The sequence below is a fragment of the Narcine bancroftii genome, chromosome 7 (genome assembly GCF_036971445.1).
Source record: "Narcine bancroftii isolate sNarBan1 chromosome 7, sNarBan1.hap1, whole genome shotgun sequence".
NCBI classification, from domain to species: domain Eukaryota; kingdom Metazoa; phylum Chordata; class Chondrichthyes; order Torpediniformes; family Narcinidae; genus Narcine; species Narcine bancroftii.
In genome coordinates, this window is record NC_091475.1 from 190,710,471 (window position 1) to 190,737,575 (window position 27,105).

General features: G+C 43.3%; 2 protein-coding genes across 9 annotated transcripts in view; both read left to right on the plus strand.

Moving 5' to 3' along the window:
* Nucleotides 1-16,726, plus strand: part of LOC138739525 (F-BAR and double SH3 domains protein 2-like) — a 272,286-nt gene extending 255,560 nt beyond the window's left edge. For all 8 annotated transcript variants that reach the window (XM_069891780.1, XM_069891784.1, XM_069891787.1 and 5 more), the window contains 3 exons: nucleotides 9,151-9,280; nucleotides 9,759-9,844; nucleotides 11,633-16,726. In XM_069891780.1, coding sequence (XP_069747881.1) covers nucleotides 9,151-9,280; nucleotides 9,759-9,844; nucleotides 11,633-11,716 — 300 coding nt within the window. In that variant the 3' untranslated portion in view covers nucleotides 11,717-16,726. The remainder of the gene's footprint in view (nucleotides 1-9,150; nucleotides 9,281-9,758; nucleotides 9,845-11,632) is intronic.
* Nucleotides 16,727-24,249: 7,523 nt separating this feature from the next.
* LOC138739526 (NACHT and WD repeat domain-containing protein 2-like) overlaps nucleotides 24,250-27,105 on the plus strand; it is a 43,235-nt gene continuing 40,379 nt past the window's right edge. The window contains exons 1-2 of the mRNA XM_069891788.1: nucleotides 24,250-24,370; nucleotides 25,989-26,077. Of these exons, the coding sequence (XP_069747889.1) occupies nucleotides 24,298-24,370; nucleotides 25,989-26,077 (162 nt within the window). The 5' untranslated portion in view covers nucleotides 24,250-24,297. The remainder of the gene's footprint in view (nucleotides 24,371-25,988; nucleotides 26,078-27,105) is intronic.

Genomic DNA, 27,105 nt, shown 5'->3' on the forward strand with positions numbered 1-27,105 from the left:
TTAAATGCAGCCACCGCCCTTTCTACAGACACTTCCAATATGGCTGTAGAAGGTGCACTTCATCAATGTGTCAATGGGCAATGAAAACCGTTAGCATACTTATCTTCACAAAGCAAAGAAAAAATGCAGCGCTTTTGATAAGGAGCTTTTGGCCATTTACTTGTCTATCAACACTTCCGTTATTTTTTGGAGGGAGAGAATTGACTAGGTACACAGACTACAAGCCCTTAATATTTGCGTTTTCCAAGGTCGTAGAGCCCTGGTCAGCACGACAACAATGGCAATTATCATTCATTACAGAATTTTTAACAAAAATACTACATATTTCCGAAAAGGACAATGTAGAAGCTGATACACTGTCCCATTTTGCTCCACTGATGTTTCGTCTGTAGATCAAGGTATTGACTACACAGCTTTGGCTGCGGCCCAAGAACATGACCATAAGATGAATGCTTATCAGACTGCAATTGAAAGATGTCCAGTTTGGAGTTCATGGCAAACTACTCCTCTGTGATATATCAACGCCCAGTAGTTCCGGCATCTTAGAAACATCGAGTATTCAACTCTGTGCATGGTCTCTCACATCCATTGATTAGATCGACTGTTCAGATGGTTTCAGACAGGTTCATGTGGCACTGTTTTAAAAAAGACGTTACACAAATGGTGAGATTCTCCATTGCCGCCAGAAAGCAAAAGTTGAGTGGCATACGAAGGCTCCACTGCAGTCCTTCCCAGCAGTTACTCATTGTTTTGTCCATGTAGACATTGTTGGTCCACTTCCTGTTTCAAGAGGATACCGTTAACTTTTTACAGTAATAAGTTTACATGTTGGCCTGAGGCCGTGCCTATGGTAGATACTACTGCAGACTTGTGCTCAGGGGTTCCTCAGTTCCTGGGTGTCTTGTTTTGGTTTACTGGCGCATGTTACTTCTGATAGAGGACCACAATTTACTTCCTCGCTGTGAACGGCCTTGTCTCGCTTGCTCAGTGCACCAATTCATCATACAAATGCCTCGCATCCCCAGGCTAATGGAATGGTGGGAAGATTTAATTGACATTGCAAGTCAGCCTTGATGGCTTAGATAGACTGCCGAACTGGGCTGATGAGCTGCCCTGGATATTAGAACAACTCTGGAGGACGACCTCCAAGCTTCATCTGTGGAGCTCATGTGCAACGCGCCATTGGTGGTCCCAGAGGAGTTCATCCCCTACTACTCCAACGATGATCTTAAGGGAGACGGTAGGAAAATTGACCCCTATAACACCATTTTCGCATTGAGAACATTCTTCCTTTGTGCCTGAAGACCTCAAAAACTGCGAATACGTCTTCGTTCATAGGGGAACACTTGGTCAACATTTGCATATGCCTTACAGAGGACCTTATAGGATTCTCAGACAATCTAAGTTGTCCTGTATTTTGGACATTGGAGGGAAGCCACAGTCTTTCACTATGTGGACAAGTCTTCCCCACTACAGGAGCTAACAGTCCGTTGGAGAGGTCAACAACCTAAAAGACAGACAAACCTTTCTGCTGGTTCTGGGAGTGGGGTGGGGGGGGGGGGGTTGGTGTGTAGCGGCACTACGGCAGCACCACAACTTCCAGAAGGCATTGAACTGGCTATGTGACATCAGTGCGTGATGACATCAGCGCAGGATTCGGGCTTTTAAAAGGTTACGCAGGTTCTGAAGAGTAAATCCGTTTGATTCACTCAAAAAATGCCTTGCGTGGTTATTTCATCGTCTCCACTGTAATTCCATGGCCACAATGGACAATTAACAAAGTACCTGTGGATGTGAGCAAATGATATCATGAGGTGGATCACAAATGAAGTGGCTGCTATGGAGGATACTGTTACAGGGTATATTTTATGTTAATATGTCCTTAAAAGAGATAGATTGTGGGGGGTTTAGTGTAGGTCACCACAGAGTAACACTTCACATTTCATTTAAAATGCAAGAGCTTGGCTGAAGCCAGTCATGCAGGCACCAGTGGTTTTGCAAAAGACAATGGGACTACTTTGAAAGGAATTTTCAAAAGTAGATGCAAACAGTGGAGTCTGAGCTCAAGTGTTGATAAGATCTTTAAAAGATTGGGTTTGGAGCCCTGCAAGAAGGTCTAGTTTTTACAAGCAGAGAGAGAGAGATAGAGAGAGAAAAGATGAAACAGGTTTCCTCTAAGAAAGAGAGAGAGAGAAAGGGAACTGACGTCTGCAGTGGCTTTTGGAAGCTTGTGGAAAAACCCATTTTGAAGACGGGTTGTAAGTTCTGAGTTCAGCCTCTTGAAAACCCTTGTAGTCCTTACAAGAGGAAATGGCTGGCTAGAGTGTTTCTCTAAGGGAAACAAGAGGAACTCCATGGTAACCTGGAAGAAGAGGTTATCATTTGAAAAACCCCGATGGGCAAGTGTCTTCAGCAAAACACTGAAGTGACTGATCAGAGGGAATCAGTTTGTGGGTGTCCAGTGATAAACAAATCTCTCTCTGAAACCAACAAGAACTTTCCTGAGCAGTAACCCATCACCTTTAAGCACCAGAGCTTGATGAAAATTCATAAATGTTCAATTCTATGCACGGTATTAGAATTACCTGATTCCGGTGAACTTGGAGGAGTGAGAAGTAAGATTGAACTGTGAATCAAAGAACTTTCCTGAACATATGCACATTACATACATATGCGCTTAGAATTAGAAGGGGGTTAAGTTAATAGTAATAAATTAAAGTTTTATCCTGTTTTTATGTTTAAAAAAAATTATTAAAAGCAACTTTTGTTTAAGTAACCATTTGCCTTGGTGAATTCCTATTGCTGCTGGGTTTTGGGGTCCTCTGGACCAATACCAATACAAATAAAAATTTGGGGTTTCATTGCTGGTCCCTATCATTATGCAACTAATATTTGGTTATATAATATTTTAGTAATCTTCACTCAAAATCTTTCTCCTATTAATGTGACAAGTGTAAGTAATTCCTTAACCATCACGAAAGGACCTTTGCAAAGCAGCCTGATGTGGCCATGTTCTTTGATTGTAGTTCCGTCATCCAGTTTACAGTATAAGTACTGTAAACATGATCTTTTCATGTTTGGAGTAGAAAGTAGCTCAACTGAAGTCTAAAGATCCAATATGCTTCCTGCTCCCTAACGCACTTTGAAGATTTCAGTCTCTGATAAATTTAAGTAACAACAAAAAAAGTGAATAATTTTCCCCCAATTTTTTTGTTTCAATCTTCCACTATACAAATGAGAGCACATTTTAAGAACCTATCTAGTCGTGGTTATTTCCTTGTTTTTCTTTTTTGCAATATTTTTCTTAGTTCTCAGCAAATAACTACCATAATATTTCCTAATCTGTTCAGAAGCATGGGTGTGCCATTTAAAAAGAGAGCACTAAAATTTTCGTGTACATGAGCATGTTACTTTCTCAATTGTGATAAGAATCTTGAACTGTAAGTAGCAAATTCTCTGAAGTACAGCCATAGCAGTTTTAATGATTTGTTGTTTTTAGACCTAAAAAATACAGAAATGCAGAATAGAAGGAAATAACACAATCCTTACTTCCTGCCCATTAGCTTGTTTATGGAACAGTGCAAGATTCAAAAAATTTGTAGCTGATTCTACTGAAATATAAGCTGATTCTTTGCTGCTTTTGGTGTTATTAGGATTAAAGGTGTGGATATAAGTTTTTGAGGGTTATCCTCATCATGTTTTATTGCTCTTCCACAATTTTGTTTCAACCAGTTATTCGAGATGAGCAGAACTTTGAACGATTTCAAGTTTACTATTTTGTTTTAAAATGGTCATGAATATGTAGGATTACCTATTTTATGACTTTACATCATAAGTAAGAATCAAACACATGCAAGTATCTAACACTTGAAACTAAAATAAAAAACCAGACAAGACAGCAAACCCGTTTCAGTTGAGGAAACAGTCTTCAGAATGGCTTTTGCTGGTGGACTCTATCAAAATTGCCTAGACTTCAAGAACAGAAATTGAGCAATTTTGCTCAGGTTTAGTGGTGGACTCTATCATAATTGCCTAGACTTCAAGAACAGAAATTGAGCAATTTTGCTCAGGTTTAGTGGTGGACTCTATCATAATTGCCTAGACTTCAAGAACAGAAATTGAGCAATTTTGCTCAGGTTTAGTTTAACAGGCTCAAACAGTACTCAAAGTACACAAATTTATCATCTTTTGTCCTAGTCATTATCCACATCCTAATCCTTGGAGCATACAGAAATCAATAAGAGGAAAGAGTGAACTGTCAAACTAAATGGAGATTCGAGATGGTCTTTGCAGGAGGAGTCACGTGATGGAGTAGTGGCCGGTAGGAGAATACCAGCCTTCTCCAGAAAAGAAGAAAAAAGTGAAGGAAAAGCAAGGCCCCAGATACACAAAACACAACAAATAAAAGATAAAGGTGTGGAGAAAAGAAAGAAAATGGCACCTAAGAAAGAAAAACCAAAAATAACGGGGAAAAAAGAAGGAAAGACGCCGGAAGAGAAAGGAGAAGGCCTTACCTGCATGAAAAAAGCAGGGACCCGCCGTGGAAAGAGGAGCCCGCTCCTCAAAGTTAGTGGAGACCCTGCAGGGTTGCGACCTCCCGACCACGGAACTGCAAAATGGCTCACTGAGCCAAACAGAGGTGTACAACTGCACACAAGGACAAGGAGAACACCGACAGGAGGGGGGACCAGCTCTGGAGTGAACCTACACAGCACGAACAGCTGAGAGATGCCCGACAGCAGGGCTCCCAGCTGGAAGAAAAGGAAAGCAATGGGAAAGGGAGGGATGAGAAAGAAAAACAGAAGCAGGAGGCCCAACAGATAACCAGCCCAGAAGAAGAGGACCAACATTAAGAAGCCATGAAAAAAAATACCCAGCAAACTGAGCCAAGTAGCTCAACAAGAAAGTCAGAAGAGACACAGATACAAGGAAGAGAAATAGAGGACACAAATCCAAGAGCAGACACAGAAGAAGAAGAAGAACACCAAGCTCTGCACAGAGGAATAGGAGATAAAATGAATGGACAGTATATAGATTTAAAAAATTTCAAGAACAAATGAAAGCATTAAAAGAATGGTTGACACTAGAATTTAGTGAAATGAAAAGAAAAATGAAAAGTACAGAAGAAAAAGTTGAGTAGAATAGAGCTGGTCATAACAGATGTAGGGAAAGGATTAGAAAATGTGGAAGAACGTGTAATGGCAGTAGAAATGGAAGTGAACGACTTAAAAAGAAAATAGGAAGAAAGTGACAAAAAAGTTGAAGAAACACAAGAGTTGTTAGCTCAGAAGATGGATATAATTGAAAACTATAGTAGGCGAAACAATATAAAGATAGTGGGCCTAAAGGAAGATGAAGAACGCAAAGATGTGAAAGAATTTATAAAAGAATGGATCCCAAAAGTCCTGGGAATGCCAGAAATGTAGGAAGGAATGGAAATAGAAAGGGCATACAGAACATTAACCCCCCCACCCACCCCCCCCCCCCCCGAAACCACAGTCACAACAAAAACCAAGATCCGCTTTAGTAAAATTTCTGAGATACACGACAAGAGAAAATATATTGGAGAAGGCAATGAAGAAAATTAGAGAAGACAAGAAACCACTGGAATACAAAGGTCAAAAAATGTCTTTCTACCCAGACATAAGTTTTGAGCTCCTAAAGAAGAGGAAGGAGTTTAACGCAGCAAAATCGATCCTATGGAAAAAAGGCTATAAATTTATGTTAAGATATCCAGCGGTGCTTAAAATAGTTATCCCGGGGGAGCAAAACAGACTGTTCTCGGATCCGGAGAAAGCACAAGAATTTGCAGAACGCCTGCAAGGCAGAAAGAGAAATGAAGAGATGTTGCAAGAATGAAGAACGACAACAAACTACATATAAAGATGTAAAAATAATGTATAAGTAAGAACTAAAGGAGGGAAGGTAAGGGAGAAGGGGGAAAAAAGAGGAGGGGGTATAAAAAAAGAAAAAGAGAAGAAAAGAGGGGGAACTTTGTTTTAATGTGAAGATAAAAGTCTTTTATGGAGGGGGTTGGGTGGGAGAGAATAACAGTCACTGCAAAATCAGTTGCCACTTGCGAATGGGTTTGCAGTCCGAATGGAGAGGGGAGTTGTGGTTGCCTTGCAAGGGAAGACTCAGAGGGGGGGACGGGACATTTGGGGTTAAGGGAATTTTAGATGTGGGAGTGGTTGAAGTATTTTATGTTTTAGAAGTGTTGTCATACATTGAGTTCAAAAAAGGAAAACTGAGAAATGAAAATGGGGAAAAGGGGAAAGGTCGTGGTGAGGAAGCAGAAATGAGATGGAAACAGAGTATGAGATGGCCATGTTGAACTATATGACTGTAAATATTAATGAAATACATAACCAAATCAAAAGGAAGAGGCTATTAAATTTACTGAAAAAAGAAAAAATAGATATAGCATTCGTGCAGGAAATGCATCTAACTGAAGTGGAACACAATAAATTAAGGTGAGACTGGGTAGGCCATGTAACGGCAGCATCATATAATTCAAAAGCCAGAGGTGTAGCTATATTAATCAATAAAAATGTACCAATCAAAATAGAGGAGGAAATAATAGATCCAGCAGGGAGGTATGTAATGATAAAGTGTCAGATATATTCAGAACTCTGGAATTTGGACAATATATATGCACCTAATGAAGGGGATCAAAAGTTTACGCAAGATATTTTTTTGAAGATTGTAGATACGCAGGGGAATATATTGATAGGAGGGGACTTTAACCTTAATTTGGATTCAAAGATAGATAAAACTGGACAAGAGACTAGCAAAAAGAACAAAGTAGCCAAATTTATGGTTAAATCAATGCAGGAAATGCAACGTTTGGATATATGGAGGAGACAACAACCAAAGGAGAAGGAATACTCATATTATTCGTGTAGACATAAAACATACTCAAGCATTGACCTGTTCCTGTTGTCAGCCCATATCCAAGGGAGAGTTAGGAAAAAAGAATATAAAGCTAGATTGTTATCTGATCACTCACCCCTGTTATTAGCAATGGAACTGGAGGACATCCCAACAAGAACATATAGATGGAGATTAAACTCCATGCTACTTAAAAGACAGGAATTTATAGAATTTATTGAGCGCCAAATTAAAATTACTTTGAAATAAATACGGAATCGGTGAAAGACAAATTTATGTTATGGGATCCAATGAAAGCTTTCATCAGAGGGAAGATAATAAGTTATGTAACTAAGATTAAAAAGGACTACAATCGGGAAATAGAACAGCTGGAAAGGGAAATAGTAAGTACAGAAAAATAACTAGCAACAAGGGAAGATACAACAAAAAGAGAATTGGCGGACAAAAAAATAAAATATGAAACACTACAAACGTATAAGGTGGAGAAGAACATAATGAAGACAAAACAGAAGTATTATGAGCTAGGAGAAAAAATGCACAAAATACTAGCTTGGCAGCTTAAAACAGAACAAACTAAAAGAACAGTATTGGCATCAAGGAAAAAGGACAAACAAATTACATATAACCCAACAGAGATCAATGAAAACTTCAAGGAATTCTACAAGCAATTATACCGAACTGAGAATGAAGGGAAAGAAGACAACATAGATGAATTTTAGCTAAAATTTAACTACCGAAATTGCAAGAGGAGCAAAACAAATTGATAAAACCATTTGAAATAGAGGAAATACAGGATATATTAAAAAAGCTACTGAACAATAAAATGCCTGGAGAGGACAGACTCCCAATAGAATTCTATAAAACATTTAAAGACTTATTAATTCCTCCTCTCCTGGAAGTAATGAACCAGATAGAAGAAACACAAAACTTGCCAGATTCATGTAAAACAGCAATACCAAAGATGGGGAAAGATCCACTAACACCATCATCGTATAGACCAATATCTCTACTTAACTCAGATCATAAGATAATAGCAAAACTATTAGCAAACAGATTGGCCGACTGTGTACCAAAAATAGTAAAACTAGATCAAACTGGATTTATTAAGAAAAGACGAGCAACGGACAATGTCTGTAAGTTCGTTAACTTAATCCATGCGGTACAAGGAAATAAGACACCAACAGTGGCTGTTGCTTTAGACGCAGAGAAAGCCTTCGATAGGGTAGAATAGAATTATTTATTCAAAGTATTACAGAGGTTCAGCCTACCAGAGAAATATATTAATTGGATTAAAGCATTATATAAGGGACCAATGGCGATGGTGACAGTAAATGGATATATATTGAATCAATTTAAATTAAGCAGGTTAACTCTCCCTCACTGTTCGCTTTAGCAATAGAACCCTTGGCAGAACTGATAAGAACAGAAAATAAAATAAAAGGGATAAAAATAAAAGAGAAGGAATATAAAATCAGTCTATTTACAGATGACATCATAGTATACTTAACAGAACCAGAATTATCAATAAAAGAATTACATAGAAATTGAAGGAATATGGAGAAATATTGGGGTACGAGATGGTCTTTGCAGTGGTCTTTTTCATCATGTGCACCACCACAATGTAAATTTCAATTGCACAATCTCAGAAGAGGGTGGTATCTGAGAGCCAGGATCAAGTGTCAGATGGGCTGGTCCTGAGCTGCATGTCAGGGATTATGGGAAGAAGAAATTGGCCCTAGCTCTGGGAGCATGGTGGTACAGAGATTGTGCTGGCAAGGTCAGAATTTATTGCCTCTCTTCAGTTACCCTTGATGGTAGAGCTGGGGAGCAGCTTGGTATCATTGCTGGCAATGTGTTGAAGACTGTCTCTGTCTGTAAGGAGGGTGGAGACTTCCAGATTGTTGATTCAACAGCAACAATGGACAGGCAATAAATTTCCAAATCAAGCTGCTTCGGATGAGAACTACTAACTGACATTGTTTTTGTGTCTCTGTAACTCTTGCCTTTTCAGATGGTAGACTTTATGGGTTTGGGAAGTAACATGAAGGAAGCCTTGCCCCGTAGTCACAGTGCATCTTGTAGTTGACACATACTGCAGCAAGGTTAATATGACAGAGGAACACGTATTTAAATAGGGAGATAAAGTTCCATAAAAACTGGCTGATAAGATCGTGGAAAGATATTGTAAAGTTAGAACTGAATCCCTCAATGTTGGAATCTCAGATATTCTCATTTTCTTTGTTAAAATTTGATTTATAGATATCACCATCCTCAAGACCACAGCCCAGTCTTTCTTCATTACCATTGTACGATCAGCCGCCTTCCAGCCCTATCAGCAGTCCAGACAAGGCAGGGTCACACATTTTCCCCCCATCACCATCAGTAACAGGTAAGGAATGAAAGATGTATTGAGAGATTACATCAAGATGTGCAGCATGCTCTAATGTTTGTATTTACTCAAAGCCACCTACAGATTGGGTGCTGGTGGTTGTGAAGTGCACATTTTAATATTAAATTCCAATCACCCCAACATTTTAGTGCACATTATTTTAATTTGGGCTTGCACTGTGATAATAGGCCCTTCTGGCCCTCAAGCCCACACCACCCAAATAGCCCAAAAAACCAACAAGTCCTGTACTTTTTGAGAGGTGGGAAGAAACCCACCCAGCCATGGAAAGGGCGTACAAACTCCTTACAGACAGTGCTGGATTTGAACCTGGGTAATAACATTGTGCTAAATATAATGCTCTTAATTTCTGGAACTGGAATATTATGTTGAATATGAAACTATTATTTTAAATCATTCAAAGTAACATGCAGTTTTGATTAAACAACTTCAGAGAGAATGATCAGTATTTAATTTTCAGATCATGAAAACTTAATTCCAGAAGCATCCACTAATCTACAGCAACCGAGAATCACGCCAGAAAATTCAGTTGGAAAAATCCGACCGGTAAGTTCTTTGTATTGGTTTTCACGGTATTGCCTCTTTTAAAGCTTTTCTGAAGTTTGGTAACTGCATAGCCATTTAGCAACTGGTTCCTGACTTGCGAACAGAGGCAGATTGAAAACAGCCTGTTCAACATTGACTCTCAAATCAAACCCACACTTTGGTCTTTTAATGAGGGCTTGTCCAGTTGGGGTTGCCAAAAAAGCAAGCTGGATTTCACTCCAAGTATTAGACCATAAGACTTGGGAGGGAGCAGAGTTAGGCCATTCAGCCCATTGAGTCTCTCTGCCATTCAAATCATGATGTGTATTTTTTCTTCCATCCCCATTCTGCTGCCTTTTCCTAATAACCTTTGACAGCCTTACTAATCAAGAACTTGTCAACCTCTGCTTTAGATTTACCCAATGATTCAGTCTCCACAGCCATCTGTGGCAACAAATTGCACACTTACAACCCATCGAACTATAGAACGCTACAGCGCAGAAAACAGGCCATTTGGCCCTTCTAGTCTGTGCCAACCATTGTTAAGCTAATCCCAATAACCAGCTCCCATTCCATTACCCTCCAGACTTCTCCCATCCATGTATCTATCCAATTTATTCTTAAAACTCAAGATCGAGTCTGCACCCATCACATCAAAAGGCATCTCATTCCACACTCCCCCTAATGTTCCCCCTAAAACTTTCCCCTTTCACCCTAAAGCCATGGCCTCTTGTATTTATCTCTCCTAAACTCGGTGGAAAGATCGTGCTTGCATTTACTCTGTCTATACCCCTCATAATTTTGTAAACGTCCATCAAATCTCCCCTTATTCTTCTTTGTTCCAAGGAATAAAGTCCTAACCTGTTTAACCTTTCCCTGTAACTCAACTCCTGAAGACCCGGCAACATCCTAGTAAATCTTCTCTGAACTCTTTCAGTCTTATTGATATCCTTCCTGTAGTTAGGCGACCAGAGCTGCACACAATATTCCAAATTTAGCCTCACCAATGTCTTGTATAATTTCAACACAACATCCCAACTCCTATAGTCAATACATTGATTCATAAAGGCCAAGATGCCAAAAGCTTTCTTTACAACCCTGTCCACATGAGACGCCACCTTCAGGGAACAATGTACCTGTACCCTTTGAAGAAATTTCTGCTAATCTTTATTCTAAAGGGAGGTCACTTTATTCTGAGCTGTACACACGATCCTAGATTCTTCCACGACTGGAGACATTTTTTCCATATCCACTCTATCTAGCCCTTTCAATATTCAGAATATTGCGATGAGATTCCCCTCATTCTTCTATACTTCAGCAAGTACAGGCCCAGAGCCATCAAATGCTCCTTGTATCTATCATCCCTGGATTCATTCTTATAAACCTCCTCTGGACCCTCTCCAATGCCAAAACATCCTTCCTTGGATATGGGACCCAAAACTGCTCAATACTCCAAATGTTGTCTGACCAAAAGCCTCTCTCAGCATTATATTTTATGGATCAATGGAATAGATCAGTATTTTTTTTTTAATTTACGCAGGCTGCATTTTAAAATTGGGGAATATTAAATAGGTGAGGCACTATCCTAATGTCTCTGTCCCACCAAATATGGTCCTCATTCACAGAACGGGCCCAACTATAAAGATTCGGTTTAAGCTAAGATCTGAAATCTGGCTAACCCTGATCCAAAAGAATTCAACGGTGCTTGTCACACTTTTGCACAGGGATCGATACTTTTCATAGCTAATGTATCATTGTTAAAATAAAATGATAACTTAGATTCTGATGGAGAGAATTTTCTCTTTGTAGGTACGGGCTGCTCCACCTCCACCTACTCAGCATTATCGCCGAAAAACAGAAAAGACAGAGGAAGTAGAAATAACTCTAGTGTAACAAATAGCTGATTTGTGTGTTCGGATTTGAGACTGAATTATTCAGAAGATTTTGATTTCAGATTCCTTGCACTCTGCCGTATTTGTACAACGAAATTTGACAGGCAGCGGAAGGCTAAAACTAAAAGGAATTTATGAAGTGTGGATCACGGGAAAGTCAATGTCAATTCTTTCATTTAAAATATCTTGTGCCTTTATAGCCATTGCTTTGTTTAAATTGGGCCATGAGCTTTTTTTTTGGTCCTTTTTCTTCTAAAACAGTAAAGAGGAATACTGCTTGGCCCTTCTGATGATCCAGCCTTATTTTGGTCCACTAAAAGATATAAAGCACACTGCCTCATCCATTCACAGTGTAGCAGAGTCTGGTACTTCTGTTATGGTATTGCCTATGGTGCTGTGCAGGGCACAGTTTTGTATCAGAAAGGTGCACTTTTCTGGTACTGTTCAAGTGTAAAGCTGTTGTTTTCTCTACCATTGCCAGATATAGGAATGGTTATACTATCAGTTGATCACTTATCATTGTTTGGAGGCTGAAAAAGTGAGGTAGAATGATTTTTTTTAAGGCACAGGAAATGTTCATACCATTTACTGGGTACATTCGTTACCAGAGAGATGATCTATTTGTAAAACAAATCTCCCTTTAGTATTAATCCAGTCTGTATACATGTATCCAGTTGTAATGTGCAGTAGCATAATTGGACTAGAATTGAGGGAATAGGTGAAAGGACTGATGTTCTTTTAAGAGAGGCTGGTTCCTCTCGGTAGTTCTAGTGCAAAGAAAGATAATCAGACAAATAAGGGAATAAATACAAAGAAATGCCTCTATGTTAACTCAAGTCTTAGTTTTCCATAATTGTATATGACTAATATTTATGCCATGATTCTAGTCAAGAAAGAAAATACATTATGGACGTGTTAAAATAGGATACTTTATAAATATGTTGTCAGTGAAGCTGAATCTGAATGCCCTTCCAGCGGAAATATTTGTCTTGTGGAGATTACTTTCTTTCCTAATAGTTTTTAAATAAATGCTTTTTTAAAAATCACTATCTTTTGAAATACACATTACATTAATCATAATGTACTTGTTACATTTGCATTCAAAAAATTGACATTGTACTTCCCAAAATATACATATTCAGTATGAGACTGGAAGGGAGGCATTATTGCTGTTATCCAGCTTTGTTATTACAATTAAGGGTTTGACGTTGTAGCTGTATTCATTAAATACATCAATTAAAAATTGTTGCATTTTAATGGGGTTGGCAGGTTTGAAGTTTATCAATAAGATCATGGGAAGCATTTTCTCCACTGTTAAGATAATCTATTTAAATTACATTTTGTCAAAGCATTCTTCAGGTTTCTGAATTATGTACACTATTATTTCCACATCTAGGGTTTTCAGATTTACTGTATTGAATGTACTAAATGCTAGAAAACTGGAAAAATACGGGACTGGAAGCTAACATTTTATTTGTTGCCTACTTGAAACATTAAGCAAATAACTACCAAATGTTTTCATAAAGGTTGCTAATTTTGAATGGCAGAGATAGTGTAGTTGAAAAATTAGTTTTAGCAGGCTAAGTTTTTTTATGATCTAGTTTATCGGACTGACATTTTCATTCTGACGACTGCCTTTTGTTCAAATTCTTATCTTTCCCACTCAAAGTGCAATGTGTTCATGTTAATTTTGCATACCGATATTGCTGGAGGAGAAAGTGAGGTTTGCAATTGTGTTTTGCAATTTAGTTACATTGCTTGGTCAAAGTGCCTCACAGTAAGAGGTTGTAAACCACAATTAGATTTGTATCCTTCATCTTTATATGGCTGACTTGCAACAAAAGCAAAACTGTCGTGTTTAGGGGCTACAATTCCAATGACCATATATTTCGGCATACAAGTCAATTCGTGAAACCCAAAAAATGGGGGTTGACTTATACATCGGATATGCTTTTGAAACCTTAAATACAACTCAAAATCCAATCTGCGCTGATCAGGCATATGTCGTCCCTGAAAAACAAAAAAAAACACAACTGTGACAGATTTTTATTGAAAACAAGAACACAATTAGCACCTTCAAAATCGTTACCATTGTCTGAAAACAATAACATATTTAGAACCTTTCAAAATCACTCTCGCAATCATCGTCTGAAGCAAAGATGGCAGCGAGCACATCCATACTCTCACCGTTTAAGCAGTCATGGGTCCCAGTCTGTATCCAATGAGATGGTTTCAGCTTCGTCGTCAGTGTCCCACAATAAATCATCTTCCATACCATCAGTAGCACAAGAGATATTTTGCGTATACATCAAAAGAAATATTCAGGAAGGTATCAAAGTACATTATGCTAAAATGCAATTGGCCATATCTTTCTATTCTGTCTTTCTTGGTTATAATTTGCAAGAAAAATCATCAGAAAACTGTAAAAATGGGACTGGCTTGGAGCCGTAATTGCTCACTGAGTTTAAATTTATTTGTCCGTACATTCTTTACATTTCTTTCTCAATCACAAACAAATCTAGTTAGGGCCAGGCTCCTGCTGTTGATTATATTGGGTCATTGTGGAAATATGTGCAATGGATTGGCACGCTTCTAGCTGCGAGCTGTATGGTGATACCCCTGGAGAAGTCCATGATTGATGGCTTTACCCTTTCCAGTTAAAATAGAAAATTTAAGAAACATGGGTGTAACTTACCATGTAATATGTTTGAACCTCAATGACTCTCACGAATTGGTTGTGAATGAAGACTAGATCAGAATGTTTGCTAAAAGATAGTAAGTAAAAAAATGTTGATTGTGTTTGTTAATATCTCTAACTGATTGACTTACTAATAGAGGCCACAAAACTTTGAGCATTGATTTACACATCATTTTGATCACAGAAAACTCATTTATGAATGCAAACAAAACAAAATTGTGCAACCATAAAAATAACACAATCTGGAAGATCCATTCCCTATTTAGATTTAATCTGAGATATTTATATCTACCAATGCTACTGTCTACTGCATCTCGTCAGTAATTAACAAAGCCTTTAGGTGTGTAACTTGTACTTCTATGTCATGGAGATGCATCTCCTGTTGGCCAGGAAATACTCTTACTGGAAAGATTTATTGAAAAGAATATAATACAACTCTGATTGTCCAAACTGGTCATCCGATTATCCGAACTGGTTGGGACCAGGCCTATTTCGGATAGATGATTTTTTTGGATAATGGTTCATTTTTTAAAAAGCAATCCAGTAGCACCAGCAAATCACTTGTAACAGTGTTAAAGCAACAACAGGGGAAGGCATTTTAAGCATGAAATAACATTTAATTCTCACCAAAAAACGTGAACAAAATAAAGTTAAGTCACTCGGCTTTGAAAATTTTCAGATAAATGAGGATTTCTGATTTTTTGGAGCTGAAAGACATCACTTCTGGGTCCAACAAAAAATTTGGATAAATGAGGATTTTGGTTCTTCCGATTTTGGATAATTGGAGTTGGAATGTACGTGCTAAAACTGCTGCAGACATTAACTGATTTTTTTTTTATTCTTCTTGTAGGTAGTTTCGAAGTATATTTTAACTAAAAGTTTAAAGAATATTTGTAATTAAAACATTTCAAAACTTCAAATGAATAAATACATGCTTTTATGATCATTAACCAGTTAGTTTGAGCTGGAGAGTGATAGTTTTTTTTAAACTAAGTTGTCCAACTGATCTTTGATTTTGACCTTTTGGTCTTTAAATACAATCTGGATTCTTCTATGACCTGCTGACCCACGACTCCTCGAAACTATACAATAATTTACGGTAGATCATAGCAACCGAAAGAGATTCCTCTGATGTCTCAATCAAATTAGTATAAAGTGAAATAATAGCATGTCACATATTAAATAATCATAATGTACATTTTTAATTCTGCAAACCAACATTAAATGGAAAGTAAAAACACAATGCTGGAGAAACTCAGCAGGTCAAACAGTCAAATTTATATTTTGGGCTTGAGCCCTTCAAGGAATGACCAAAATGTAGGCAGGCGCCCGGATTCTCCAGCATTGTACTTTGACTTCAACCACGGTGCCTACAGACTATTGTGTTTTACTGTTGAAAGGAAAGTTTTGAAGAGATCACAAAAACTGCTGAATTGCCAATTCATGAAGGCTGTTTTGGCCTATATATCAACTATTTGGCATGAAGTTGAAATTCAATCCAGGAAAGTGGCAAAAGGTGTGCTTGTGTGCATACTCAGCTTATTTCAAGTTTCTCAAGTTGCGCTGATGACCTTTGAGCATTGTTTTGCTGTTGCTTTCATACTTCCAGAATACACAGGGCACGCATTTTCCTGCCAGAAACTAATCCTGGCATCTCATTACTGTGGTGGTAAAAACCACTTGCTCCTAACAACTTGATATACAAATTCAAATCCTGTTGAAGACCTACAGAAGCTTAGTAACATATGTCTGAGTTTCATCACCCAGCCATGAAGAAATATGACAATTTATAATGGCACTTACAAAAAGAAAACACAAAATTGTTGAAATGGTAAAAAATATAACAGGAATATAACCAAAATAAACATTTGAGTTGTACAACAATAAAACAAATCTTAAACCGGCACTTAGATAATGTTTGCACCTACTTTAAATTCATTTATTGACATAGTTTGCAGTTATTTTTTCACTTTTATGTTTATAGACCATATTTTTATAATCTATTGATGCCAATTCATCCATACTTCATTATTCCTCCTTTATTTAATTTGCCTAATGATTATCTGCCAGTTTGCCCATATTTTATATTTTCTCAAACCTTTTAAAATTGCATATTTGCTCTAAATTAAGCAGTGCTAAGAATTTTCAAACTATGTTCCTTTTAGTCAATAATACATGGATTGACTATCCACATTATGTGTCATGTCAGTACTTCAAGGAGAGAAAGCAGATGTGCAATTTTTCCTGCAGTGTATTGGCTGTTAAAACTTGTATTTATTATGTACAAATGTTAAATAAAAAAAAGAAACTTTATTTGAGCTGATTTTGGCATATTTTTCTGAAGATCACTTCATCTTAAGTCGTATCTATAATGTCACATTATTCTGAAGCTGCACAAGCATAATAATATTTATCGTCAGGAATCAGGCCCTTGGTAAATGACTGTAAATGCAAATAGGGTGACAAATGCGCTGGCCATTGCAGATATGTGTTGGTAAACCACTGAGTGGTAAAAGCCTTGAAAGAATAAGAATGTAAGAAAAAAACTAAAAGCATAGCATTTAGTCCCCTCCTTGTCCCTGCTCTGTCATTCAAACAAGATCATGGCACCATTTTCCTACACTAATGCCACTGTAAAGTTAGTCGCCATGCTCCCACGAATAATCATGCAAAAAAAAAAGAAATGATTTATTAATACACAGCGAAATTTAAAATCCTGTGGGCACCCTATCAAGATGTAAAACTGGAGAACCACATGAGGCTCCAGTTGCTGGAATCTGAGGCTAAACACGTGATTGCTTTTGCCTCGTTTCTGAAATGACCTTTCATCAGCTAGGATAAGTTGAAGATTGTGACTTTGCTTGGATGATTCTCTTACGTTCCAAGTGTAGCTTAGGCATCTTTTATTCCAGCCCTTGTACCACAGCCATTTTCTCTGACAAATGTGTGGCATCTGGTCAAAGTGCACTCAAGCTAATTTAGAACAGTAGGAAATGTACATCACTGAATGTTGCAACCACTCCTTTTCCTAAAGGCAATGGTCAAAGTGTATGCTGGACCATATCCAAAAGAATCAGTGTTGTTGCTTGTGTTGCCTGGTTGTGTGAAAAGAACTGCAGCATTTCTCAGAACCTGAACAGAAAATACACCCAGGACATTGATGGCCCAGGGGACAATGGCTAGTTAATGTGGCATTGCCAGAGATTAAATTTAGACTTACAGCATGGTAATAGGGCCCTTTTGGCCCATGAGCCTGTGTTGCCCCAATTATATCCAATTCACCTACCCCCTCATACATTTTGAAGGGTGGGAGGAAACTGGAACACCCGGAAGAAACCCACGCAGACACGGGGAGAATGTACAAACTCCCTCCAGTCAGCATAGGATTCGAAACACGGTCGCTTCCCCGATCTGAGACTTAATCTCATTCCTCACTTTGAGCAGTTATAGAAACCACATGAAAAAGTTGGTAATAATATTGAAAACGAAGAACCAAAAGCTGAAAATATTACAGATCAGTCAGCATCTGGAGACCACAAACAAGTCTGCTTCTCTTTTGACAAATGCTACCTGGTTTAATGAATGTTTACAGCATTTAGTTTTTATTTCTGATTTCCCCAGCTTCAAGTTGTACAGCACAGTAACGGACCTTTTAGCCCTCTGCATCTATGATCTATTCTAATCTCACTTGCCTGCATTAATCCCATATCCCTCTTTGCCTTACTCATTCAAGTACCTGTCCAGATGCTTCTTAAATTTTGTTACCTTCACTTCTGTATGAACTAGTGTTTGTGAAAAGCATTTACTCCTCAGATCCCCTTCAAACCTCTTCCTTCTCACCATAAACCTCTTACTATAGGAAAAAGACTGGCTATCAACCCTTCATCATTCTGTATACCTCCCTTATGTCATTTCTTGACCTATTCCACTGTAGGGAAAATAGACCCAGCCTATCTGATTTCTCCTCTAACTCAAAACTTTCAAACTATGCAAGATTATGAATTTTTCTAAACTCCCTCTCCTGCCTAATCACTTTTTTTATCCTGTATGGTGGCATCCAGAACTGCACACAATGCTCCAAATATAGCTGAGCCAATGTAAGGTGATATCCCATCTCTCAATGCCACAGTGGAAGCATGAACTGCCTTCAACACCCTGTGTTTCCCTGTTCCAAAAGGCCCTGTTATTCACTATATATATATATCATGGCTTTGTCTAATATAGTGGTTCTCAACCTTTTTCTTTCCACTCACATACCACTTTAAGTATTCCCTATGCCATAGGGACTCTTGTGATTAGTAAGGGATTGCTTAAGGTGTGGGTGAAAAGAAAAAAGGTTGAAGACCACTGTTAATTGTACCTAATTGACTTGTTATGTGCATGGTTTCATAACTCCAAAGGAAATGGGTGAATGACAATTTTTCTCAAGCAAAATATTTCAGTAACGAGTGTAGAGAATCACAGAGCACCGATGGCATAGGGATTACTTAGTGGAAAGAAAAAGATTTGAGAACCACTGGTCTAATAGCATGAGAACGCATCTCTTAACATTGGAGGGAGTTAAATTCCATCTGTCATTCTCTTGCCCATTTCCTCAGTTCATTTCAATCTTTTAGCTTTAGATGACCTTGTACTCTGTACCATTGGTTTTTGTCACCTCCAATTTGTTTACCATTCTCATCCAAATGAATATATGAGAGACAGAATGTAGCATTATTAGCTGTGTCATAACACTGGTCACAGGCCTCCAGTTTGGCACCACTACCCTTCACTACCACCTACCATTATCAATTTAGTATCCACTTTTGATCCCATGTGATCTAATCATCCAGGATGGACTACCGTGCAGAATTTTGTTCTTCCTCCTTATTACCATCCATTGGAGGCCACATACACTTTTGCCCTCATCAATCCTCTTAACTCTTCCAAAAAAAAATTGTGGGACATTCCCTCACTCATGTGGCCATTCATAATTAGTCCTTGTTTTTCCAAATGCAGATAGATCACATCTCCAAATCCTCCCAGTAATTTTTTTATTAGAGATTTCAGGCTCACTAGCTTGTATTTCGCTGGATTATCTTTGCTGCCTTTCTTAAACAAAGGCATAACATTAGCCACCCTCTAGTCTTCTGATACCTATGGCTAACAGAAATCTCTGCCAGGACCAACAATTTCTTTCTTTGCTTCCCACAATATGGTCAGACACAGGCATTTGGGGACTTCTGGAGAATCAACATGTCCTCTTTCATAATGTCAAAATGTTTGTGGACATTTCTCTTCCCTGAACTCACTAGCTTCCATGACCTTCTCCACATGGTAAATATAGATGAGAACGGTTCATTTAGGATGTCATCCATCTCCTGTGGCTCCACTATCCTTAAGGGGACTTATTCCTCTCCTTTTGCTCTTAATATACTTGTAGAATCTTTTAGGATTCTCCTTTACCTTCCTTGCCAATTCCATCTCCTTTTGGCCCACTTGATTTCCTTGACATGCATTACTCCTTGATGGATTTACTTGATCCCTGTTGTCTAAGCCTGACTTTGCATAATTTCCTGATCTGCGGAAGAAATCTGGCATTCAAAAGTGTTGACCAACAGAGTAACAGTGAAAGAAATTTACTGAGCACTAATTTGCAGGGCACAGACATTTCAAAGTTTGAAATCAATTCGCTTCAAAAACAGACTGATATGCAAGTATTCTTTGGCTTGGCTTCGCGGACGAAGATTTATGGAGGGGGTAAATGTCCACAGCAGCTGCAGGCTCGTTTGTGGCTGACAAGTCCGATGCGGGACAGGCAGACACGGTTGCAGCGGAAAATTGGTTGGTTGGGGTTGGGTGTTGGGTTTTTCCTCTTTTGTCAGTGAGGTGGGTCTTCTTCAAAGGAGGTTGCTGCCCACCGAACTGTGAGGCGCCAAGATGCACGTTTGGAGGCGATATCAGCCCACTGGCGGTGGTCAATGGGGCAGGCACCAAGAGATTTCTTTAGGCAGTCCTTGTACCTCTTCTTTGGTGCACCTCTGTCTCGGTGGCCAGTGGAGAGTATTAACAATAAAGGAACACGTGCTGGAAACCCTCCATTGCCTCATGAGGTGGCTTGGATGGCCTCCTATCCCACGGATGTGTGTGTGCGCTAGGAAGGGCATTGGCCACTGCCAATTACTCCCGATGGAGGTGATGGGATTAGTGTAGGATTAATGTGAACTGCTGTGATTGTGGTTTTTAAAAAAACCGTGAGACTGGCTGAGTCCCTCCAGTATTTGTGTTTTTAATGTGAGTGAGGGTTTGACTGATGAGTGGAAGGCGGTGTATTCCCTGCGGCCACAACTCTGGCCGAACAACTGGGGCAGTGTCCGAGGAATGAGCCAAGTTGCTACTTCAGGTACTTGGAGATTCACCAGCTGAACATTCTGTCTGATGTATTGATTTTTTGCAGAAATCAGATTTCGGAAGGGACAATAAACACTTGGGGGTTTTTTTGCACCGTTTTCATTTCTTTTGAAATGCGATTTACCGAAATGTTTGCCCTGATGCTAATGTTCGTGACTTTTAAAGACAAACAGCACGGTAACAGGCCATTTCGGCCCACGAGTCCGCGCCGCCCAATGAACCGCCGCCCCTGGTTCGTTTTGAAGCTCCGGGAGAAAACCCACGGACACGGGGCTTCCTCTGACAACGTGCAATTCGACCCCCAGTCACTGGCGCGGTAAAGGTGTTGCTATAACCACCCCCATTGCTCATGACCATAGATTCTCTCCATTTTGCAACTTTGTTTCCTCTTCCTGACCCCCCCCCCCCCCCCCGTCATGTGGTCCTGCTCCAAGATTTTACCACCACTCACGGGCTGTTTGCAGCTGATCGGGGTCGTACAATTTGCATCATGAATTACTTGCCTTCAAATTAAAATCTGCAGGAATTGGGTGGTTACCAAATTATATGCATAAACAGACAATTCCTTTGCGCCATGTGAAGCCCGAGATGTAGCCGGTTACGGACACTCGCTGCCATGGGCTGAGTCTCAGGCGCTTGTCAACACATAGGGACCATTGCGAATTCCCGGGAGCGGCAAAGCGGGCTGGTACCCACGGACCCCCCATCCGTCCCCACACTCACTCCGGGACGGACCCCCCATCCGTCCCCACACTCACTCCGGGACGGACCCCCCATCCGTCCCCACACTCACTCCGGGACGGACCCCCCATCCGTCCCCACACTCACTCCGGGACGGACCCCCCATCCGTCCCCACACTCACTCCGGGACGGACCCCCCATCCGTCCCCACACTCACTCCGGGACGGACCCCCCATCCGTCCCCACACTCACTCCGGGACGGACCCCCCATCCGTCCCCACACTCACTCCGGGACGGACCCCCCATCCGTCCCCACACTCACTCCGGGACGGACCCCCCATCCGTCCCCACACTCACTCCGGGACGGACCCCCCCCCCCCCATCCGTCCCCACACTCACTCCGGGACGGACCCCCCATCCGTCCCCACACTCACTCCGGGACGGACCCCCCCCTCCATCCGTCCCCACACTCGCTCCGGGACGGACCCCCTATCCGTCCCCACACTCGCTTCGGGACGGACCCCCCATCCGTCCCCACACTCACTCCGGGACGGACCCCCCCCCCCCCATCCGTCCCCACACTCACTCCGGGACGGACCCCCCATCCGTCCCCACACTCACTCCGGGACGGACCCCCCCCTCCATCCGTCCCCACACTCGCTCCGGGACGGACCCCCTATCCGTCCCCACACTCGCTTCGGGACGGACCCCCCATCCGTCCCCACACTCACTCCGGGACGGACCCCCCCATCCGTCCCCACACTCGCTCCGGGACGGACCCCCCCATCCGTCCCCACACTCACTCCGGGACGGACCCCCCATCCGTCCCCACACTCACTCCGGGACCGCTCCGGGACGGACCCCCACCCCCCCCATCCGTCCCCACACTCGCTCCGGGACGGACCCCCCATCCGTCCCCACACTCGCTCCGGGACGGACCCCCCATCCGTCCCCACACTCGCTCCGGCACGGACCCCCCATCCGTCCCCACACTCGCTCCGGGACGGACCCCCCCATCCGTCCCCACACTCGCTCCGGGACGGACCCCCCATCCGTCCCCACACTCGCTCCGGGACGGACCCCCCATCCGTCCCCACACTCGCTCCGGGACGGACCCCCCCATCCGTCCCCACACTCGCTCCGGGACGGACCCCCCCATCCGTCCCCACACTCGCTCCGGGACGGACCCCCCATCCGTCCCCACACTCGCTCCGGGACGGACCCCCCATCCGTCCCCACACTCGCTCCGGGACGGACCCCCCATCCGTCCCCACACTCGCTCCGGGACGGACCCCCACCCCCCCATCCGTCCCCACACTCGCTCCGGGACGGACCGCCCATCCGTCCCCACATTCGCTCCGGGACGGACCCCCCATCCGTCCCCACACTCGCTCCGGCACGGACCCCCCATCCGTCCCCACACTCGCTCCGGGACGGACCGCCCATCCGTCCCCACATTCGCTCCGGGACGGACCCCCCCCATCCGTCCCCACACTCGCTCCGGCACGGACCCCCCATCCGTCCCCACACTCGCTCCGGGACGGACCCCCCCATCCGTCCCCACACTCGCTCCGGGACGGACCCCCCATCCGTCCCCACACTCGCTCCGGGACGGACCCCCCATCCGTCCCCACACTCGCTCCGGAACGGACCCCCCCATCCGTCCCCACACTCGCTCCGGGACGGACCCCCCCATCCGTCCCCACACTCGCTCCGGGACGGACCCCCCATCCGTCCCCACACTCGCTCCGGGACGGACCCCCCATCCGTCCCCACACTCGCTCCGGGACGGACCCCCCATCCGTCCCCACACTCGCTCCGGGACGGACCCCCACCCCCCCATCCGTCCCCACACTCGCTCCGGGACGGATCCCCACCCCCCCATCCGTCCCCACACTCACTCCGGGACGGACCCCCCATCCGTCCCCACACTCACTCCGGGACGGACCCCCCCCCCCCCCATCCGTCCCCACACTCACTCCGGGACGGACCCCCCATCCGTCCCCACACTCACTCCGGGACGGACCCCCCCCCCTCCATCCGTCCCCACACTCGCTCCGGGACGGACCCCCTATCCGTCCCCACACTCGCTTCGGGACGGACCCCCCATCCGTCCCCACACTCACTCCGGGACGGACCCCCCATCCGTCCCCACACTCGCTCCGGGACGGACCCCCCATCCGTCCCCACACTCGCTCCGGGACGGACCCCCCATCCGTCCCCACACTCGCTCCGGGACGGACCCCCCCATCCGTCCCCACACTCGCTCCGGGACGGACCCCCCATCCGTCCCCACACTCGCTCCGGGACGGACCCCCACCCCCCCATCCGTCCCCACACTCGCTCCGGGACGGACCGCCCATCCGTCCCCACATTCGCTCCGGGACGGACCCCCCATCCGTCCCCACACTCACTCCGGGACGGACCCCCCCCCCCCATCCGTCCCCACACTCGCTCCGGGACGGACCCCCACCCCCCCATCCGTCCCCACACTCGCTCCGGGACGGACCCCCCCATCCGTCCCCACACTCACTCCGGCACGGACCCCCCCATCCGTCCCCACACTCGCTCCGGGACGGACCCCCCCATCCGTCCCCACACTCGCTCCGGGACGGACCCCCCCATCCGTCCCCACACTCGCTCCGGGACGGACCCCCCCCCCATCCGTCCCCACACTCGCTCCGGGACGGACCCCCCATCCGTCCCCACACTCGCTCCGGGACGGACCCCCCATCCGTTCTCACACTCACTCCGGGACGGACCGCCCATCCGTGCACTGGGAGGAGCCGGCGCTGCTCTGATTTCGGAGGCAGATGGATCACATCGGAGACGCGGCCGCTGCGGCTTCCAGATGCGTGCAGATATTTCTCTGTTGCAACCCGGAAGGTAACAACCAGACTGAACGGGGAAGGGACCTGCAGAATAATCTCCCGGCTCGTTATTTAAACCTGTAATAGTGCCGGGCATTGCTTTTATGTATCGATTTGCGCCAAGTTTCCTTCCATTTCATTCGGGTTCTTTCCCCCCCCCCCCGTTGAAGTTCCTTTTCCCAATTTCCCCAATCCCTTTGGAGCTGTGCAAGTTGCACAGAATTGGTGGAGAAACTCAGCAGGTCCCACCGTGTCCTTCGGGCCCGAGCCCCGCCTCAAGGTATTGGAGGTGTTGAAGTTCCGCCACTTTTGTAACGTTGTGCCAACCTGTTGGTCCATTGTCACCCAGCCTTCTCTGGTCCTTGGTGCAAAATCACACAGTCATCAAACCAGACCTTGCACACACACCGACAAACAATGTAAATGCAGGACAAATATTTCATCTGTGCAATAAATATTGTTTTGTGGCAGGTCTTGGGGTTCTAGCTTGGAAATAAGACACACGCACACTCAAGGAGGGCATTTAACACTTATTTTATATGGTCAAGCAGACCCTGGCTGCCATGTGAATGATGGGTGTAACCTGTGCCCCTTCAGGCTCTGATTGGTGGGTTCAGCCCATTTTGCTGCAGCATCGTGGACAGATGTGGTTTGTGCTGCCCTTTTGCTATCCATCACTGCCCATTGGCTGGCAGAGCCCGTTTTGCAGCAGCCAGTGGGAACGGGCCGCTGACGCCTCATGTCGCCCACTCGATTGCCATGTTTGAACGGCGTCTTCTGTGTTGGCCTGCAGCGACGGCTGCAGGCCGCTCCAGTTTCACGAATAGGAGAGCCTTGCATGGTTTGTGTGAGCAGGTCCTTTGGTCGTTCTGCATTCTCTCTGCCCATGGGAAGAAGCTGTTCCTCAGCCTGGTGGTGCTGGCTCCGATCCTCCTGTATCTCTTTCCCTCGGGAGCAGCTGAAAGATGCTGTGTGCAGGGAAGAAGGGGTCCTCAATGATTTTCCCCGCCCTCTTCAAGCAATGATCCTGGTAGATCTCGTCGATTGGGGGTGGGAGACTCCAGTGACCCTCTCTGCCTCTCTATAGTCCTGTGGATTGATCTCCAATCCATTTCTCTGCAGCAACCATATCACACAGTGATGCAGCCGGTCAGGATGCTCTCGATAGAGCTCCTGTAGAAGACTGATATAATGTTGGCTGGTAACCTTGCCCACTTCAGTCTTCTCAGGAAGTGCAGTTGCGCCTTCCTGACAAGTGAGGAGATGTTGAGTGTCCACGATAAATCACCAGTGAAGTGAACACCAAGGAACTCACGTAGTAAACTCAACCATTTTTGTCCTGTTTCATAAAGTCTCCTGTTTAAGTGTCTTGACAAACCTTGACCCGTGGCCACTGTCTGGCCTGGTGAGTTCTTCCAGCAATTCTTTGCTCAAAACCCCAGTAGTTTCATCCCCTGTGGTTCTCTTTCTTTCCTAGTCCAGATGAAAAGCTACTGGTCATTGGAAGTTACTTGGTTTATTATTCTGTTGTTATTGCATTTCAGATCATGTTACTGTACAGATGATTGATTTACTGCCAACCACATGGAATTCCTCATTTGTGTTGATCTTTAAATTAATCCGTCATATTCCAGAAACTAAAATGGAGAGGAAGGCACTGAGGGAAAAAGTGTATCCAAAGCTGCGAGAATACTGCCGTCACAAGCATGGTCTGGAATTCCAGGTAACTATCGTATGCTGTGCAGAGAGGTGCCAAGACTTATCTGGATATCGCTGGAAAGGCCTGAATGTATTTCCCATCCATAACTCCCCTTGAGAAGGTGGTGTGGATCTGCCTTCTAGAACTACATTAGTCCTTAGGTTGAAGGTTTTTCTGCAACCTTGTGGGATTCCAGGACTTCGGCCCAGCTATGAATTATTTTTGAAATGTAGTGACTGGATTCAATGCAGGGCAGTGCAGTTTGCTGAAAGCAGTGAACTAAATGGCCAGATAATTATTTTACAGGCTTTGTGTGAGGGATGGAAATTGCTCAGGACAGTAAGAGATTCCTTGTGAGATGCACTGGTCAACAATTATTTTTAAAAGGTTTACTTCTTGAAAAAAAAATTGGGGATTATGCCATTAGTTTCAAGTTAATTATGGAGAAGGATAGGCCTCGGGTTGAGATTCTAAATTGGAGAAAAGCTCATTTTGAGGAAATGAGGAAGGATCTAGAACACATGGATTGGGATAGGTTGTTTTCAGGCAAGGATGCACAAAGTAAGTGGAGGACCTTCAAAAGTGATATTTTGAAAGTACGGAATTTGTATGTTCCTGTCAGGATCAAAGGCAAGGATATCAGGCATAGGGGGCTTTGGTTTTCGAGGGATATTGAAGATCTGGTTCAGAAGAAGAGAGAGGTGTTTAGCAGGTACAAGCAACATGGAGCAAATGAGGTACACGAGGAGTACAAAAATGAAAATAAAAACTTCAAGAAATAAATCAGGAAGGTAAAATAAAACATGAGGTTGCTTTGGCAGACAATGTGAAGGAAAATCCTTAGGGTTTCTACACGTATATTAAGAGCAAAAGGATAGTAAGGGACAAAATTGGTCCACCTGAAGATCAGTGGTCAGCTTTGTATGGAGCCAAAAGAGATGGGGGAACATCTTAATTTTTTTTTTCATCGATATTCACCTAGGAAACAGGCACAGGGTCAAGGAAAGTAAGGAAAATAAGCAGTGAGGTCATGGAACCCATACAGATTAAAG